The sequence below is a fragment of the Octopus sinensis genome, linkage group LG23 (genome assembly GCF_006345805.1).
Source record: "Octopus sinensis linkage group LG23, ASM634580v1, whole genome shotgun sequence".
Classification (NCBI taxonomy): domain Eukaryota; kingdom Metazoa; phylum Mollusca; class Cephalopoda; order Octopoda; family Octopodidae; genus Octopus; species Octopus sinensis.
This window is the reverse complement of record NC_043019.1, coordinates 5066866-5083876: the sequence shown is the minus strand read 5'-3', so window position 1 is coordinate 5083876 and position 17011 is coordinate 5066866. Positions and strand designations below refer to the sequence as shown.

Sequence of the window (17011 nt, the reverse complement as noted above, 5' to 3'; positions counted from 1 at the left end):
TTTTTTTTTTCTCATTTTCTTTGAAAAGACGAATCAGATTTTTTTTAAAATGTTTTTTTTTCTCTCTCTATTCAGCTGCAGTCATTGTATGAGCAAAACTAGGTAAAACCTGAATCCCAATAAAATTGAAATCTTTTATGTTTAACCCTTTGGTGTTCAGATTACTCTGTCAAATATAATGCTTTTTCATTCACATTGTTTTGAATTAATCCTGCATTATCTTGTAGCTCTGAGAATTTGATGATGTGATGGTTTTATTTTGAGGATGTCATTGTAGGATATGAGTGAGAGACCAGATCTAGTTGGTTTGGACATAAAAGCAGTAGAAAATTTGGGCCGGATATGACCGGTTTAAATGCTAAATGTTAAACTTGGTTTCTGAAGTTGTACATTGTATTTCTGCAGATCTACTCTATTTTACTGATGATTGCACACGTGTGTGTGTGTGTGTATGGGGTTATTTTTGTGTCAGCTTCCCCCCCCCACTGTTTGACAAGTAGTATTGGTTTGTTTATGGCCCTTGTCTAGTTGTGTGGGAAGGAGCCTGCTTCCCAACCATGAGGTTCTGAGTTCACCTCCACTGCATTGCACCTTGAGTGTCTTCTTTAGCCTTGGGGGCTGACCAAAGCCATGTGAGTGGAATTTGTAGATGAAACTGAAAGAAGCCTATCATATATGTGTGTGTGTTAGTCCCTTGTCCCCTGCTTGACAACCAGTGTTCATGTGTTTACATCCCTGTAACTTAGTGGTTTGGCAAAAAAAGATTGATAGAATAAGTACGAGGCTTTTAAAAAAATAAGTTCTGGGGCCAATTCATTTGATTAAAATCCCTCAAGGCAGTACCCCAGTGTGGCTATAGTCTATTGATTAAAACAAAAAGATGAACCCACCCCCCAAAATATATATAGACTGCATGGGTTAACCCTTTCATTACTGTATTTATTTTGAGATGCTCTGTGTTTCTTTCAATTGAGGTGCAATGGCCCAGTGGTTAGGGCAGCGGACTCGCGGTCGTAGGATCGCGGTTTCGATTCCCAGACCGGGCGTTGTGAGTGTTTATTGAGCGAAAACACCCAAAGCTCCACGAGGCTCCGGCAGGGGATGGTGGTGATCCCTGCTGTACTCTTTCACCACAACTTTCTCTCACTCTTTCTTCCTGTTTCTGTTGTACTCTGTGTCACACTGAATATCCCCGAGAACTACGTTAAGGGTGCACATATCTGTGGAGTGCTCAGCCACTTACACGTTAATTTCACGAGCAGGCTGTTTCGTTGATTCGGATCAAACGGAACCCTCGTCGTCGTAACCAACGGAGTGCTTCCCATTCTTTCAATTACTTTAAATATAACAAAGAATTTAGTAAAATAACTTGGTTATCATTCAGCTAGTGTTAGGAACATAAATTGAGACTAAGGTTTGGTGGGAGATTTTAATTCAGAACTTATGAAAACAAGACATTTGTACTCAGAGCCAGAGCCGGTTTCAGCCGGGTTGGTAACGAAAGGGTTAAGAGAGGTCTTCATCCAGCACAGCATCTCACTTCTTGTTACGGTCCCTTGTCATCTGTGAGATTCATGTCTCTTTACCACGTTTCTCTCTCTTTCTCAGCTTCCTCCCTTTTTGCTAGCTTGTCACTTAGTTAAAACCACCTTATCTCACCTTCATACACATCACATCTCGTTACCAAGGCCTTAGTCCTCTTAGCAAAAATTATATATTAGTAACAGAGGGAGTATTAATATCGAGAGATAATATCTATTCTCACTTAAATGTAGATGCTTCATTAGAACAAACTATACTGTGGTAGATTCTATGAAAGCAACTCTCATATTGGCTTTTGGCACAAATTAAATTTTTGTTTATAATCACTAACCAAGAAAGGGGAGAATTTGTTCTAACACATCACATCCATGTGGAGGCGCAATAGCCCAGTGGTTAGGGCAGTGGTCGTAGGATCGCGGTTTCGATTTCCAGACCGGATGTTGTGAGTGTTTATTGAGCGAAAACACCTAAAGTTCCACGAGGCTCCGGCAGGGGGCAGTGGCGATCCCTGCTGTACTCTTTCGCCACAACTTTCTCTCACTCTTTCTTCTGTTGGCCTGCTCGCTTAGCCATCAGGGTGGCGTCATTTAAAGGCTAAAACAATGCGAAGCGCATTGTGACCAGCGATGTGTAGCAACATCTGATAGCCTTGACGGTGACGGTGACATCACATCCATACAGTTCTATATTTAAGAGTTGAAGAATTATGTACATTATTTATATTAGACGGATATTTGTCCTCATCTTATTTGTTGTTAACACAACATCTCAGCTGATGTACCCTCCTGCCTTCATCAGGTGTCTTGGGAAAATTTCGAACCTGGGTTCTCATTCCTAAGGTATTTTTTGATGTTGTTATTAAGGTCACTGCCTGGAATTGACTCAGAATCTTGGGGTTAGTAGCCCACGCTGTTAACCACTACGCCATATGCCCATGGGCATATGGCATAGTGGTTAACAGCGCGGGCTACTAACCCCAAGGAATGAGAACCCAGGTTCAAAATTTCCCTGAGACACCTGATGAAGGCTAGAGGGTGTATCAGCCGAGACATTGTGTTAACAACAAACAAGATGAGGACAAATATCCGTCAAATGTAAATAATGTCTATCACATCCATGTTTAGATGGGCATAGTTTTTTTTTCTCTCTCTCAACTCCTTTCTGCATTATTACTCATGCATTCTCTTACTGCACACCCAACAGAGTATGCTGTTTGGTTTCCTGCTAATGAGAATCATTGTATTGTAGTGGGCAGAGAAGTGTTAACCATAGGACAATTTGAGGATCTTTTCGGTTTGAATGGCAGTTTTTAACATAATTTCTAGGTAACTAAAAAATTTTAAACTTCGTATACTGGTAGAATGTGTTTATAAAACATCTTTTTCTCTTGGCTTTATTGAAAAAATTCGATAGTTTGTAAGATATTTGTTGTTTTTTTTCTTCAATTTCTGCAATTTCAACCAATCAATGACGTCTATTGAGGTGAAAACATTGTGCCGTATGAATATGTTCCTCGTTTTAGAAACAGATTGGGTTTATTTACATTTCTGAAGGAAAAAAGATACCCTTCCCCCCACTCCTAACCCTAAAACAGATTGAAATGCAATAGATCGATACTAGGGTCATAATTATGGGTGACAATTTCATATGACACCGCTAGAAAAAACTGCCGTTCAAACCGAAAAGATCCCAATTTGAACCTGGAACACTAGGTTATATAACTAATAATTGTGAGGACCCATTCTACTGATTTGGCTTTTCACCATCATCATCATCATGATAATGGTTTCAAATTTTGCCACAAGGCCAGCAATTAAGGAGGAGGGAGGGAGTCAATTACACTGACCCCAGTGCTCAACTGATATTTTTTTATCAACTCTGAAAGTATGATAGGTAATTCAATATTATCAATTCCAGTGCTTGACTGGTATTTTTTTATCAACCCCAAGAGGATGGAAAGCAAAATTGACCATGGCAGGTTTTGAACTCAATGCCGAGAATAGATTAACACCACTGATTAAAAAACATACACACACACATTTATTTTGTAATGGTTGTATAGGTTTTCAAGATTTCTGAATATTTAAAATGCTGTTTAATTTTGTTAAACCAAAAAAAATTTATACAATTCAAATCAAATAATATATTTAGATATTTAAAAAAAAAACAAAAAAATTTTTCTTTAATAGGCGTAGGAGTGGCTGTGTGGTAAGTAGCTTATTTACCAACCACATGGTCCCGGGTTCAGTCCCACTGTGGCACCTTGGGCAAGTGTCTTCTACTATAGCCTAGGATCAACCAAAGCCTTGTGAGTGGATTTGGTAGATGGAAACTGAAAGAAGCCCATCGGATATATGTGTATATATATATATATATATATATATATATATATATATGTATGTATGTGTTTGTGTGTCTGCGTTTGTTCCCCCAACATCGCTTGACAACCGAGGCTGGTGTGTTTACGTCTCCGTAACTTAACGGTTCGGCAAAAGGGACCGATAGAATAAGTACTTGGCTTACAAAGAATAAGTCCTGGGGTCGATTTGCTCGACTAATGGCGGTGCTCCAGCATGGCCACAGTCAAATGACTGAAACAAGTAAAAAAAGTAAGTAAAGTATTCGAAACAAGAAAATTGCAGCAAAGCTGCATGATGGTGGTACCAGAAATTGCATGAAGCCTGTTATGCATTGTTTCGTTCGTGATGGGATGATAGACAACTCAATGAAGGCATTGTTATTGTTTTACGTGTTTATTTTGCTTATCCTGTTTACGAACTGTCGATATACAGCGGAGTGATACACTTTGTGCGTATCTGCCTTTGCAGTTCATACTTATTTCTTTACTACCCACAAGGGGACAGACAAACGGATTAAGTCGATTACATCGACCCCAGTGCGTAACTGGTACTTAATTTATCGACCCCGAAAGGATGAAAGGCAAAGTCGACCTCTGCGGAATTTGAACTCGGAACGTAACGGCAGACGAAATACCTATTTCTTTACTACCCACAGGGGGCTAAACACAGAGGGGACAAACAAGGACAGACAAAAAGATTAAGTCGATTACATCGACCCCAGTGCGTACTTATTTAATCGACCCCGAAAGGATGAAAGGCAAAGTCGACCTCGACGGAATTTTAACTCAAAACGTAACAGCAGACGAAATACGGCTATGCATTTCACCCGGCATGCTAACGTTTCTGCCAGCTCGCTGCCTTGCAGTTCATACTGTTTACTAACAAATAGTGCCAATAGTGGGGATGCACTGATACATATGCATATCTACATATACACATAGATATGAATGTGTAACACTGACCATCATATAACTTGTTAAACACGTATCGTATGTTGTGTCTCAATGGTACACTTTTCCTGCTCCTTTTTTTTAATGGTCTTCAGCAATACATTGGTGCTAAGAAACTGTCCATGAACCCAATAATGTAGAATTTAAATTTCTAATAATTTTATTTAAGTCCTATAATAAACTGTTTAATCTTCGCTGTTAAAGTTCAGCTGTTTTAAGAACAGATTTATATAACAACGAAATGATTGTATACAGTGCTCAGGTGCACCACAACTTGTCAGAAAGTGCGTATAAAGTATATGCAGTAATGTACAAATGTCTGGGAAGTGAACAATGCATGAGTCAGATACATGCTTGCGTGTGTATGGAGGGGAGAAGATCAGGTGTAGTTTTGGCGAATCTCAGGAAGCATGGAAGTTTAGAAGGATGCAGAGCTCCAACAACTAACAACTGATGCCGGCAGTCTGTTCCATGCTTCAGCAACTCTCAGCGTGAAAAAATGTTTCCGAAAGTCATGGGAGCTGTGCTGTTTTCTGACTTTGTAAACATGTCCACAGGTGGAGTTTGAAAAGGTGCTCAGAGTTATTGTTTGTAAGATGGTTGATAATTTTATGGGTGTCTGGCCAAGTCAGCTGCCAGACGTTGGAGTTTCAATGTGTTCATGCCCAGGGAAGTAAGGTGTTCAGAATATGGCAAATGCCTGATGGAGGGTGATAAGTATCATTTAATGTGACAAATCCAAAGAATTGCTCATGAGTTAACGGATTTAACAGTTGATTTATTTTCAATTTCTGAACAATATCCTCAGTTGTTGTGTCTGGGGAGAGTCATTTTCTTTTTGGTGCCTTATAATTTAATACATTCACCGGTAAAATTTCCACTTATTCCTTATTTTTATTTTCCTAAAATTCTCGTTGCGTCTTGCAACCTTTTCAAAAGTCTTGACTCTCAGTTGTGGTGGACAACCGATGAACTTTTAGTTAAAACATCAATTCCTGCTCTGGAGAGGCAAAGAATCGAGAACATTACATGTCTTTTGAGTTAATGTGTCAATTGTGGCACCCTGCTTGATAATATAAAATATATCAAATCAAAATCAAATTCGATGACTGGCGTCTGTGCTAGTGGGGTGCAAAGAGCACCATACGAGTGTGATCATTGACAGAGCGGCTAACCGGTTTCTGTGCCAGTGGCACTTAAAAGGCACCATTCGAGCGTGATCGTTACCAGCGTTGCCTTAAAGAGCAACATCCGAGCGTGATCGTTGCCAGATCGGCTATCTGGCCTCCGTGCCGGTGGCACGTAAAAGACACCATTTAAGCGTGATCGTTACCAACATCGCCTTACTGGCACCTGTGCCGGTGGTATGTGTAAAATATTCGAGCGAGGTCGTTGCCAGTGCCGCCTGACTGGTATGTAAAAGCACCCACTACACTCTTGGAGTGGTTGGCGTTAGGAAGGGCATCCAGCTGTAGAAACTCTGCCAGATCAAGATTGGAGCCTGGTCCAACCCATGCTAGCATGGAAAGCGGACGTTAAACGACGATGATGATGATGATCAATATACTCTGGATGCTTGTAGTTGTGTAAATTCGTCTGCTATTTTCAGAGAATTATGGGAAACCAAAATGGTTCCCTTAAAAAGGCAGAAACTATGAGAAGAGGGGTTAGTGAGTGCTGGGTGCCCAGTATCTTGTCAGGACAGTAATAGGAGCGTACATGTGTTTACAAGGGTATCCAAATCATGAAATATAAACAAATATATTGATTTATTGAACTTTTTAACTGATATACATTTATTGATTAAGAAGTTGCTTCTGGAGTTCACAGGACAGTCGCCTTTTTCCCCGCGAATCTTCAGTAATTGCTCTTATTTCTTATATATAAGAATAATAATGTCATCTTGTGTACTACTCGAGAACAGTGGTCCCGGTGCGCGCACTCGCACTAGCTAGTCGTGAATAGTCGATCTTTACTTTGTGATTTTGTTTTATTTACTTTGTGTTTTTGTGTCTTATTTACTTTACTCTTTTACTTGTTTCAGTCATTTGACTGCGGCCATGCTGGAGCACCGCCTTTGGTCGAGCAAATCGACCCCGGGACTTATTCTTTGTAAGCCCAGTTTTGCCGAACCGCCAAGTGACGGGGACGTAAACACACCAGCATCGGTTGTCAAGCAATGCTAGGGGGACAAACCTACACACATATACATATACGACAGGCTTCTTTCAGTTTCCGTCTACCAAATCCACTCACAAGGCATTGGTCGGCCCGGGGCTATAGTAGAAGACACTTGCCCAAGATGCCACGCAGTGGGACTGAACCCGAAACCATGTGGTTTGTAAGCAAGCTACTTACCACACAGCCACTCCTGCGTCTGTTTAACAAAAATTATTTTTTGTGTGTTTTATTTACTTTGATAGGGAGTCGTTTTAGGATCGACTAGTCACGACTAACTAGCGCGGATGCGCGAGTACGCGAGTGCGTGCATCGGGACCACTGTTCTCAAGTGGTACCGTCATCTTGTATAGCCTTTAATTTTCAGGTTATTGGTTCTGAAGTCACTTTGACGCTTCTGGTATGTGACAGAGCAGTTTGCAGAGCGCAGAAAAATGAAGACAGCGAATCTAGAAACGTGGCCATTATCTTCTGCACAGAATTAAACACCTTGAGATGTGACATGCGCATTGCGTTTTTATACCTCTCTTTCCGGTTCTTACTCAAGCCCGAGCCGTGACCTTTTGTCATGAGAGGCGCTCCAGATTCCGATGGGTGTGGGGAAAAAAACCGAACAAATAAACCTCAAACAAATATCATGTATAACACCTGTAGGATCTTTTCGGTTTGAACGGCAGTTTTTTCCTAGCGGTGTCATATGAAATTGTCACCCATAATTACAACCCTAGTATCGATCTATTGCATTTCAATCTGTTTTAGGGTTAGGGGTGGGGTGAAGGGTATTTTTTTTTCTTCAGAAATGCAAATAAACCCAATCTGTTTCTTAAACGAGGGACATATTCTTACGGCACATAATGTTTTCACCTTCAATAGACGTCATTGATCGGTTGAAATTGCAGAAATTGAAGAAAAAACCCAACAAATATCTTACAAACCCTAGAATTTTCTCAATAAAGCCAAGAGAAAAGGATGTTTTATAAACACATTCTACCAGTATATGAAGTTTAAAAGTGTTTAGTTTCGTGGAAATTATTTTAAAAAACTCCCATTCAAACCGAAAAGATCCCACCTGTACGATTTTCAATAGAAAATTTTTAAAAATCAGATTTTTTGCGTGGAATCAAGTACCCTGACGTCCTAATCTGCTGCAAAATCCCTTATTTTGGTTCAGAAAGTGGGGTGGAGGACCCCGTCCCGGAATCATTGGAATTTTTTTTTTTTCGTTGGGATGAATTCCTATGACTTCCTAATATGCTGCAAAACCCTTTTTGGGGTCCGAAAAACGGGGCGGGGTGGAGTGGAAGCCTCGGAAATTTCACCCCACCCCCATTGATCTTTTCACCAATACAATTTTCACTAAGATAAAAAATTTTTGCGTGGATTCAAGTACCCTGACGTTCTAATATGTTGCAAATCCCTTATTTTGGTTCGGAAAAGGGGGTGGGGCGCCCGCCCCTCTTTTTCCGAACCAAAATAAGGGATTTGCAGCATATTAGTGGCTGTGTGGTAAGTAGCTTGCCTACCAACCACATGGTTCCGGGTTCAGTCCCACTGCGTGGCATCTTGGGCAAGTGTCGTCTGCTATAGCCTCGGGCCGACCAAAGCCTTGTGAGTGGATTTGGTAGACGGAAACTGAAAGAAGCCTGTCGTATATATGTATATATATGTATGTATGTGTTTGTGTGTCTGTGTTTGTCTCCCTAGCATTGCTTGACAACCGATGCTGGTGTGTTTACGCCCCCGTCACCTGGCGGTTCGGCAAAAGAGACCGATAGAATAAGTACTGGGCTTACAAAGAATAAGTACCAGGGTCGATTTGCTCGACTAAAGGCGGTGCTCCAGCATGGCCGCAGTCAAATGACTGAAACAAGTAAAAAAAAATTAAAAAAAGAGAGTTATCTTTCCTTCGTAGTGTTTATTCGGTTTCCATAACAACAAGTTGGGTGAAGCTAAACAAGATGGACGCCACCATGAGACCGATGTCCCTGCCTCCGGAGTTTACGAATTACGCCGAGGAACATCAACTGTTTGAGTTGATGAAGGTTAGTGGAGTAGAGCAGTCAAACATTGATAAATACTCTCATAGATAATAATAATAATAGCCACACTCATTAGTGTGGTTTGAGGGAGATTTAATTGGAGTACATAGAGTTCGTCTCGTATTGTTTATTTTGTGGCAGACACGTTTAACTCCCGGTCGCTTTTATCTCTCAGACCTGTGAGACAGGGCCTTCCAGCGGTGACCATCCTGGATTTTTTTTTCAAGTATAGTGAGTACTTACACAATATTCACTGCGTTCTTTTGTATAAGATGGTAATGTAATTGAGGGAGATTTGGCTTCTATTTCTAGCAGCGGGTTGAGCGAGCACGTTGATGCTCCTCTCAGTGATTGACCCCACTCACTTGAAGTTAAGTAAATGTCTTCAACATTTTCAGGAGCGACCATATCTCTCTCTTATCACACTTTGCTGTCTTAAAAAACGAGCGACATTGGAAAATGTAGTCTAAAAACACAAGAAAAAAAAAACATGATGGTCGTGACTGGAACGTTTCTGATTGTAGGTCTACGCTTCTGGTTATAGCATCAGGTCAAGCTTGAGCGTAAACAATCACGAGAAAAGTTTAGGGATCTTTCCGGTTTGAACGGCAGTTTTTTCTAGCGGTGTCATATGAAATTGTCACCCATAATTATGACCGTAGTAGCGATGTATTGCATTTCAATCTGTTTTAGGGTTAGGGGTGGGAGGAAGGGTGTCTTTTTTTCTTCAGAAATGTAAATAAACCCAATTTGTTTCTTAAACGAGGGACATATTCATACGGCACAGAATGTTTTTTACCTCAATGGACGTCATTGATTGGTTGAAATTGCAGAAATTGAAGGAAAAAAAAAACAACAAATATCTTACAAACTATAGAATTTTCTCAATAAAGCCAAGAGAAAAAGATGGTTTATAAATACATTCTACCAGTATACGAAGTTTAAAATTTTTTAGTTACCTAGAAATTATGTTAAAAACTGCCGTTCAAACCGAAAAGATCCAAGTTAAGTAATGGACATGGCCGTCAACTTTGATGTGAAGATTCTCTGCAAGTTCAACAAATCATGGTAGAAAGAAACAAAAAAGATTTAATGGCTGCCAACACTTTGGTGTTTATTGAAAAATCATCAATACACAGGCGCAGGAGTGGCTGTGTGGTAAGTAGCTTGTTTACCAACCACATGGTTCTGGGTTCAGTCCCACTGCGTGGCACCTTGGGCAAGTATCTTCTACTATAGCCTTGGGTTGACCAAAGCTTTGTGAGTGGATTTGGTAGACGGAAACTGAAAGAAGCCTGTCATATATATGTATACATATATATATGTATGTGTCTGTGTTTGTTCCCCCAACATCGCTTGACAACTGATGCTGGTGTGTTTACGTTCCTGTAACTTAGTGGTTCAGCAAAAGAGACCGATAAAATAAGTACTAGGCTTCCAAAGAATAAGTCCTGGGGGCGATTTGCTCAACTAAAGGCGGTGCTCCAGCATGGCTGCAGTCAACTGACTGAAACAAGTAAAAAAAAGAGTACACATTTTTGGCATAAATCACTGATTTCAAGTCGCATCAATTTCAGGAATTAATCTTGGGTTTTAGTTGTATAATGAAACTAAATAATTGATTGCAGTTATTACTCTTTGGGTCCCCAGGTCAAGGTAGATAAAATGAGAAGCAATTTTTTGACAAGTTTCTTTCCTTTAAAACAGTGTCAGGGTCGTCACAACTGCCCTTCCGTGATAAATATAATTTTTTCAAATTTAGGCACGAGGCCAATAATTTTAAGAGGGGCTTCTCTACTTGTCTGCTACTTCACTTTATAGATCCTGAAAGTTAGGCTTGGCAGGATTTGAACTCAGAATGTAAGAAATGAATAATAATAATCTCTCACTATATAAACGGCAAAATGTCTGTCTCTGTGTGTGTGTGTCCTTTATACAAACCCACAATTTTTCAGTTAGAGGGCTTGCACTTTCTATGGTCATTCAAAACCGTCCAAGGGTGGTCGTGCACATCTTTACATTTCCCCAGTCACCCCGCAAAGCCATTAAAAAATCAATAGAAGTTACTTTTTTTGTGAATTTTCTATCCAAAAGCCAATCAAAATGCCCGAAACTTGATACGCCAATTGAATGCCAGCTAGCTGTATGTGATTGGTCGGAGATTTGAACAGTACTGACGTGTATGTGCGCATTGTATGACCCGGCATTGCTGGGTCATAGTGCTAGTTCTTTTTAATTTTTTGGTACGAGACCAGCAATTTTGAGTGGAGGGGTCAGTCAATTAGAGGACTTATTTTATCAACCCCAGATGGATAAATTGAAAGTTGAACTCAGAATATAAAGAACTAGAAGAATTACTGCTTGGCATTTTATCCAAAGTTCTAACGATTCTGCCAATTTACTGCCCTTCCATTAATACTAGGTCGAGGAAAAAGTTTGTGTGCTGTGTTAAAATAACAAATTGAATGAACACACACCACAAAAATATATAAAAAAGCATTATTGTAACACGGTGCACAAACTTTTTCTTCAACCTAAGGTGCGGGAGTGGCTGTGTGGTAAGTAGCTGCTTACGGGTTTTGGGTTCAGTCCCACTGCATGGCACTTTAGGCAAGTGTCTTCTACTATAGCCTCGGGCTGACCAAAGCCTTGTGAGTGGATTTGGTAGACAGAAACTGAAAGAAGCCTGTCATATATCATCATCATCATCATCATCATCATTTAGCGTCCGCTTTCCATGCTAGCATGGGTTGGACGGTTCAACTGGGGTCTGGGAAGCCAGAAGGCTGCACCAGGCCCAGTTTGATCTGGCAGTGTTTCTATGGCTGGATGCCCTTCCTAACACCAACCACTCCGTGAGTGTAGTTGGTGCTTTTTACGTGCCACCCGCACAGGTGCCAGACGGAGCTGGCAAACGGCCATGGACGGATGGTGCTTTTTACGTGCCACCGATATATATATATATGTGTGTGTGTATATGTTTGTGTGTCTGTGTTTCTGGACAACCCAGTAGATTAGACATTGTATCAGTTAAACTGAATCCATCCTTTTTAGCCCACTAAAAACTAACATCATTAATGTAAAGAACAAAGAAATAAATTTTCTGGCATTTGTAAAGCTTGGTTTGGTGTGTTTTACATACTTCTATAAGACGATATTGAAACACAAAGGTGTTTCAATATCTGAATGTTCACATATGATAGGCGCAGGAGTGGCTGTGTGGTAAGTAGCTTGCTAACCAACCACATGGTTCCGGGTTCAGTCCCACTGCGTGGAATCTTGGGCAAGTGTCTTCTGCTATAGCCCCGGACCGACCAATGCCTTGTAAGTGGATTTGGTAGACGGAAACTGAAAGAAGCCTGTCAGATATATGTATATATATGTGTGTGTGTGGGGGGAGTTTGTGTGTCTGTATTTGTCCCCCTAGCATTGCTTGACAACGGATGCTGGTGTGTTTACGTCCCCGTCACTTAGCGGTTCGGCAAAAGAGACTGATAGAATAAGTACTGGGCTTACAAAGAATAAGTCCCAGGGTCGATTTGATCGACTAAAGGCGGTGCTCCAGCATGGTCGCAGTCAAATGACTGAAACAAGTAAAAGAGCATATGATAGGCACAGTAGTGAGTGTGTGGTAAGTAGCTTGCTTACCAACCACATGGTTCTGGGTTCATTCCCACTGCGTGGCACCTTGGGCAAGTGTTTTCTACTATAGCCTCAGGCTTGACAACTGATGGTGGTGCGTTTGTGTCCCCGTAACTTAGTGGTTCGGCAAAAGAGACCGAGAGAATAAGTTCTAAGCTTACAAAGAATAAGTCCCGGGGTCAATTTGCTCGACTAAAGGCGGTGCTCCAGCATGGCCACAGTCAACTGCCTGGAACAAGTAAGTAAAGTAAAGACTAATAACAATCCTATCCACTGTTGGACCAAGGCCTGAAATTTTGGTGTAGGGGATAAGTTGATTATATCAACCCCCAACTGGGGTCCTTATTTTATCAACTCTGAAAGGGTGAATGAAAGGCAAAGTCAACCACGGCTGAATCTGAGCTCAGAACATTAATAATAATAACAATAGTCCTTTCTACTCCAGAGGCACAAGGCCTGACATTTGGGGAAGAGTGCTTGCCTCCAGTACTCAAATGGAACTTATTTTATCGACCCCGAAAGGATGAAAGGCAAGGCTTGACCTCGGCAGTGGAATTTGAGCTGAGAATGTTAAGCCAGAGGAAATTCTGCTGGGCATTATTATGTTCGGTACAATTATGATTAATAATCGTTTTTACAGGAGGCACATGGCCTCATATTTGTGGGGAGGGGAGTAGTCAATTACATTGACCCCAGTGTGTAACTGGTACTTAACCCTTTAGTGTTTGCATTATTCTGCCAAAATTAATCCTTTTTTATCCACATTGCCTTGAACTAATCAGGCATTAATCTTGGAGCTATGAGATTTTGATGAGGTAGCTGTAAATTTTTAGAATGATATTGTAGGGTTGGTGTGAGAGACCAGATCTGGCCAGTTTGAACATAAAACAGGCAGAATACTTTTGGCCGGATATGGCCGGTTTAAATGCTAAAGGGTTAATTTATCAACCCTGAAAAGATGTAAGGCAAAGTCAACCTTGGCAGAATTTGAACTCAGAACATAGCGATGGGCAAAATACCAAATTATGATTAATAACAATAATGGTTTCAAATTTTGGCACAAGGCCAGCAATTTGGGGATAGGGGGTTAAGTCAAACACATCGACCCTAGTGATCAACTGGTACTCATTTTATTGACTCTGAAAAGGTGACAGGCAAAGTTGGCTCAGACCATAAGTCTTTGGTAGGAGGTTGGCACCAAAATATTGAAAAGCAAAATCTGCTTTGTTGAGATTTGAACTCAGGAAGGTGTTTGTCTCTGGTTTAGACATCCATTGCCACCTTAACAATTTATATTAACATTATCTTTCCCACTAGAGAGAGAAGTCATTATAAGGACAAAGAAAATTGTATAATAATAATAATAATAATAATAATAATAATAATAATGAAATTATTGTATACAGTGCTCAGGTGCACCACAACTTGTCCAAAAGTGCGTATAAAGTGTATGCAGTAATGTACAAATGTCTGGGAAGCGAACAGTGTATGAGTCAGATACATGCTTGCGTGTGTATGGAGGGGAGAAAATCAGGTGTAGTGTTGGCGAATCTCAGAAAGCATGGAAGTTTTGAAGGATGCAGTGCTCCGACAACTAACAACTGATGCCGGCAGTCTGTTCCCATGCTTCAGCAACTCGGTGTGAAAAAATGTTTCCGAAAGTCATGGGAGCTGTGCTGTTTTCTGACTTTGTAAACATGTCCACGGGTGTTAGACAGGTGGAGTTTGAAAAGGTCCTCAGAGTTATTGTTTGTAAGATGGTTGATAATTTTATGGGTGTCTGCCAAGTCAGCTGCCAGATGTCGGAGTTTCAATGTATCCATACCCAGGAAAGTAAGGCGTTCAGAATATGGCAGATGCCTGATGGAGGGTATTGTATTGGTTGCACGTCGCTGAACGGCTTCCAGACGATTAATATCCTGGGCAAGATAGGGGTTCCAGACCAGTGATGCAAAGGATAGTCTTAGTGGCATCATCACATTGGTTAGAAATGTCTGGGCAACAAAGTTATTTTTATTTTGGAAATTTTTTGATTTAAAGGCAAGGTATTTAAACAACTAACTTTCAGTCAATGTTAGACATTACTCTTGTGTCTTATAGAAAACAGAGAGACATTTTTGCAGAATGCCTGAAGGTAGAAAAACAAAACAAAACAAGGTGACAGGGGTAGGGAGATTAAAAAAAAATTGAAGACTTTTTCCAAGACTGTCACATCATCGTCTAGCATCCGCTTTCTATGCTAGCATGGGTTGGATGGTTCAACTGGGGTCTGGGAAGCCAGAAGGCTGCACCAGGCCCAGTCTGATCTGGCAATGTTTCTCCGGCTGGATGCCCTTCCTAACGCCAACCACTCCATGAGTGTAGTGGGTGCTTTTTACGTGCCACCGACACAGGTGCCAGACAAGGCTGGCAAACGGCCACGATTGGATGGTGCTTTTTACGTGCCACCGGCACGGAGGCCAGGCAAGGCTGGCAACGGCCACGATCGGATGGTGCTTTTTACGTGCTACCGGCACGGGGGCCAGGCAAGGCTGGCAACGGCCACGATCGGATGGTGCTTTTTACGTGCTACCGGCACGGAGGCCAGTTGGGGTGGCGCTGGCAGCGGCCACATTCGGATGGTTCTCATGTGCCCCCAGCACTGGTATCACAGCTACAATTTCCATTGATGTTGATCGATTTCACATCTACCATATTTCTCCATCTCTCTCTCCCCTTCTCCACTCCCTCTCTCAGGAAGCCATGTCTCTTTTCTAATGCAGGACCCCCTTCTGTCCCTCAGTACTATGCACCTGTCATAGTTCAGGGGCCTTGTCCTGCAAGTTGCTTGGTGATTTACTGCTGCTGATGCCACATAAGCACCCAGTACACTCTGGAAAGTGATTGGTATTAGGAAGGGGCTTCCAGTTGTAGAAATCCTGCCAAAACGGACAGCAGAGCAAGGTGCAGCCTTTTGACTTGTCAGTTCTTGTCAAACCATCTTACCTATGCCAGCAGCATGAAAAATAGATGTTAAATGATGAAGATGATATATAAATCCTTTGGATCCCTACCTTTTCAATAATGGAGAATATGAGCTGAGAAAAAAATGAAAAATAATTTTTAGAATCCCTTGCATCTGTTTTGTGTCTTTTTACTATTTTAAGATTTTTCTTTTAATAATTCCACATTTTGAAAAAACAGAAATTATGATTCTGCAAAAAATAAAAAGAAAAGAAAAGAAATTCAAAATTTAAAGTTTTCAAAATCTTTCCTCCCCCCCTCCATTGAACCTTATGAAGCTTTTAAACTCTTCCCTTTCATTCTGTGATAAGTAAAGGGGATATCTAAAGCAAGCACCTTGGGCAAGTGTCTTCTACAACAGCCTCGGGCCAACCAAAGCCTTGTGAGTGGATTTGGCAGACAGAAACTGAAAGAAGCCTGTCATATATATGTATGTATGTATATATATTTATATATATATATATATATATATATATATATTATATATATATATATATATATATATATATATTTATTATATAGAAGGAGCTTCTACAGGACTAGAACTGTTTCATTCAAGAGAAATCTTCTCCTGAAGATTTCTCTTGAATGAAACAGTTCTAGTCCTGTAGAAGCTCCTTCTATATAATAAATTAATTTTACTCTGCTATGTATTGAGTACCTTATTGACTGTGGTTAACCCCGAATCAACCCGGGACCTACATATATATATATATATATATATATATATATATGTGTGTGTGTGTGTGTGTGTGTGTGTGTGTGTGTGTGTGTGTGTGTGTGTGTGTGTGTGTGTGTGTGACCGCGTGTGTATCGTTGGCGATTTTTTTCCTCCGTCTTCCCTTCTTTGGATCTTTCCTTTTCCTATGTTTCTGACGAAGAGCTCCGCTCGAAACATTAAACCCTCCTTCTTCCCTTCCTTCCTGAGCGTCCAAGAATACTATATTTGCTCCACGTCCTCGCGTTGTTATGCTTTCATGTTTGGATTAACTATATATATATATGTGTGTGTGTGTGTGTTTGTGTGTCTGTGTTTGTCCCCCCAACATCGCTTCACAACCAATGCTGGTGTTTTTACGTCCCTGTAACTTAGCGGTTTGGCAAAAGAGATCGATAGAATAAGTACTAGGCATACAAAGAATAAGTCCTGGGGTCGATTTGCTTGACTAAAGGTGGTGCTCCAGCATGGCCACAGTCAAATGAATGAAACATTTAGCATCCATATTCCGTGTTGGCTGGATGGTTCTGAGTTCAAATAACGCTGAGGTTGACTTTGTCTTAAATTATTTGGGGGTTG

The 17011-nt window shown here is 40.8% G+C and overlaps 1 protein-coding gene and 1 long non-coding RNA gene across 2 annotated transcripts in view; one reads left to right on the top strand and one right to left on the bottom strand.

Annotated features, from left to right (window-relative positions):
- Nucleotides 1-11: 11 nt before the first annotated feature.
- Nucleotides 12-654, bottom strand: LOC118767666. The gene is made up of 2 exons (XR_005003583.1): nucleotides 372-654; nucleotides 12-147 (listed from the first exon to the last, which is right to left on the bottom strand). It is a non-coding gene; the product is annotated as an uncharacterized LOC118767666 (long non-coding RNA).
- An 8297-nt stretch (nucleotides 655-8951) lies between these two features.
- LOC115223664 (adenylate kinase 8-like) overlaps nucleotides 8952-17011 on the top strand; it is a 30449-nt gene continuing 22389 nt past the window's right edge. Inside the window, exon 1 of the mRNA XM_029794337.2 lies at nucleotides 8952-9072. Coding sequence (XP_029650197.1) covers nucleotides 8989-9072 — 84 coding nt within the window. The 5' untranslated portion in view covers nucleotides 8952-8988. The remainder of the gene's footprint in view (nucleotides 9073-17011) is intronic.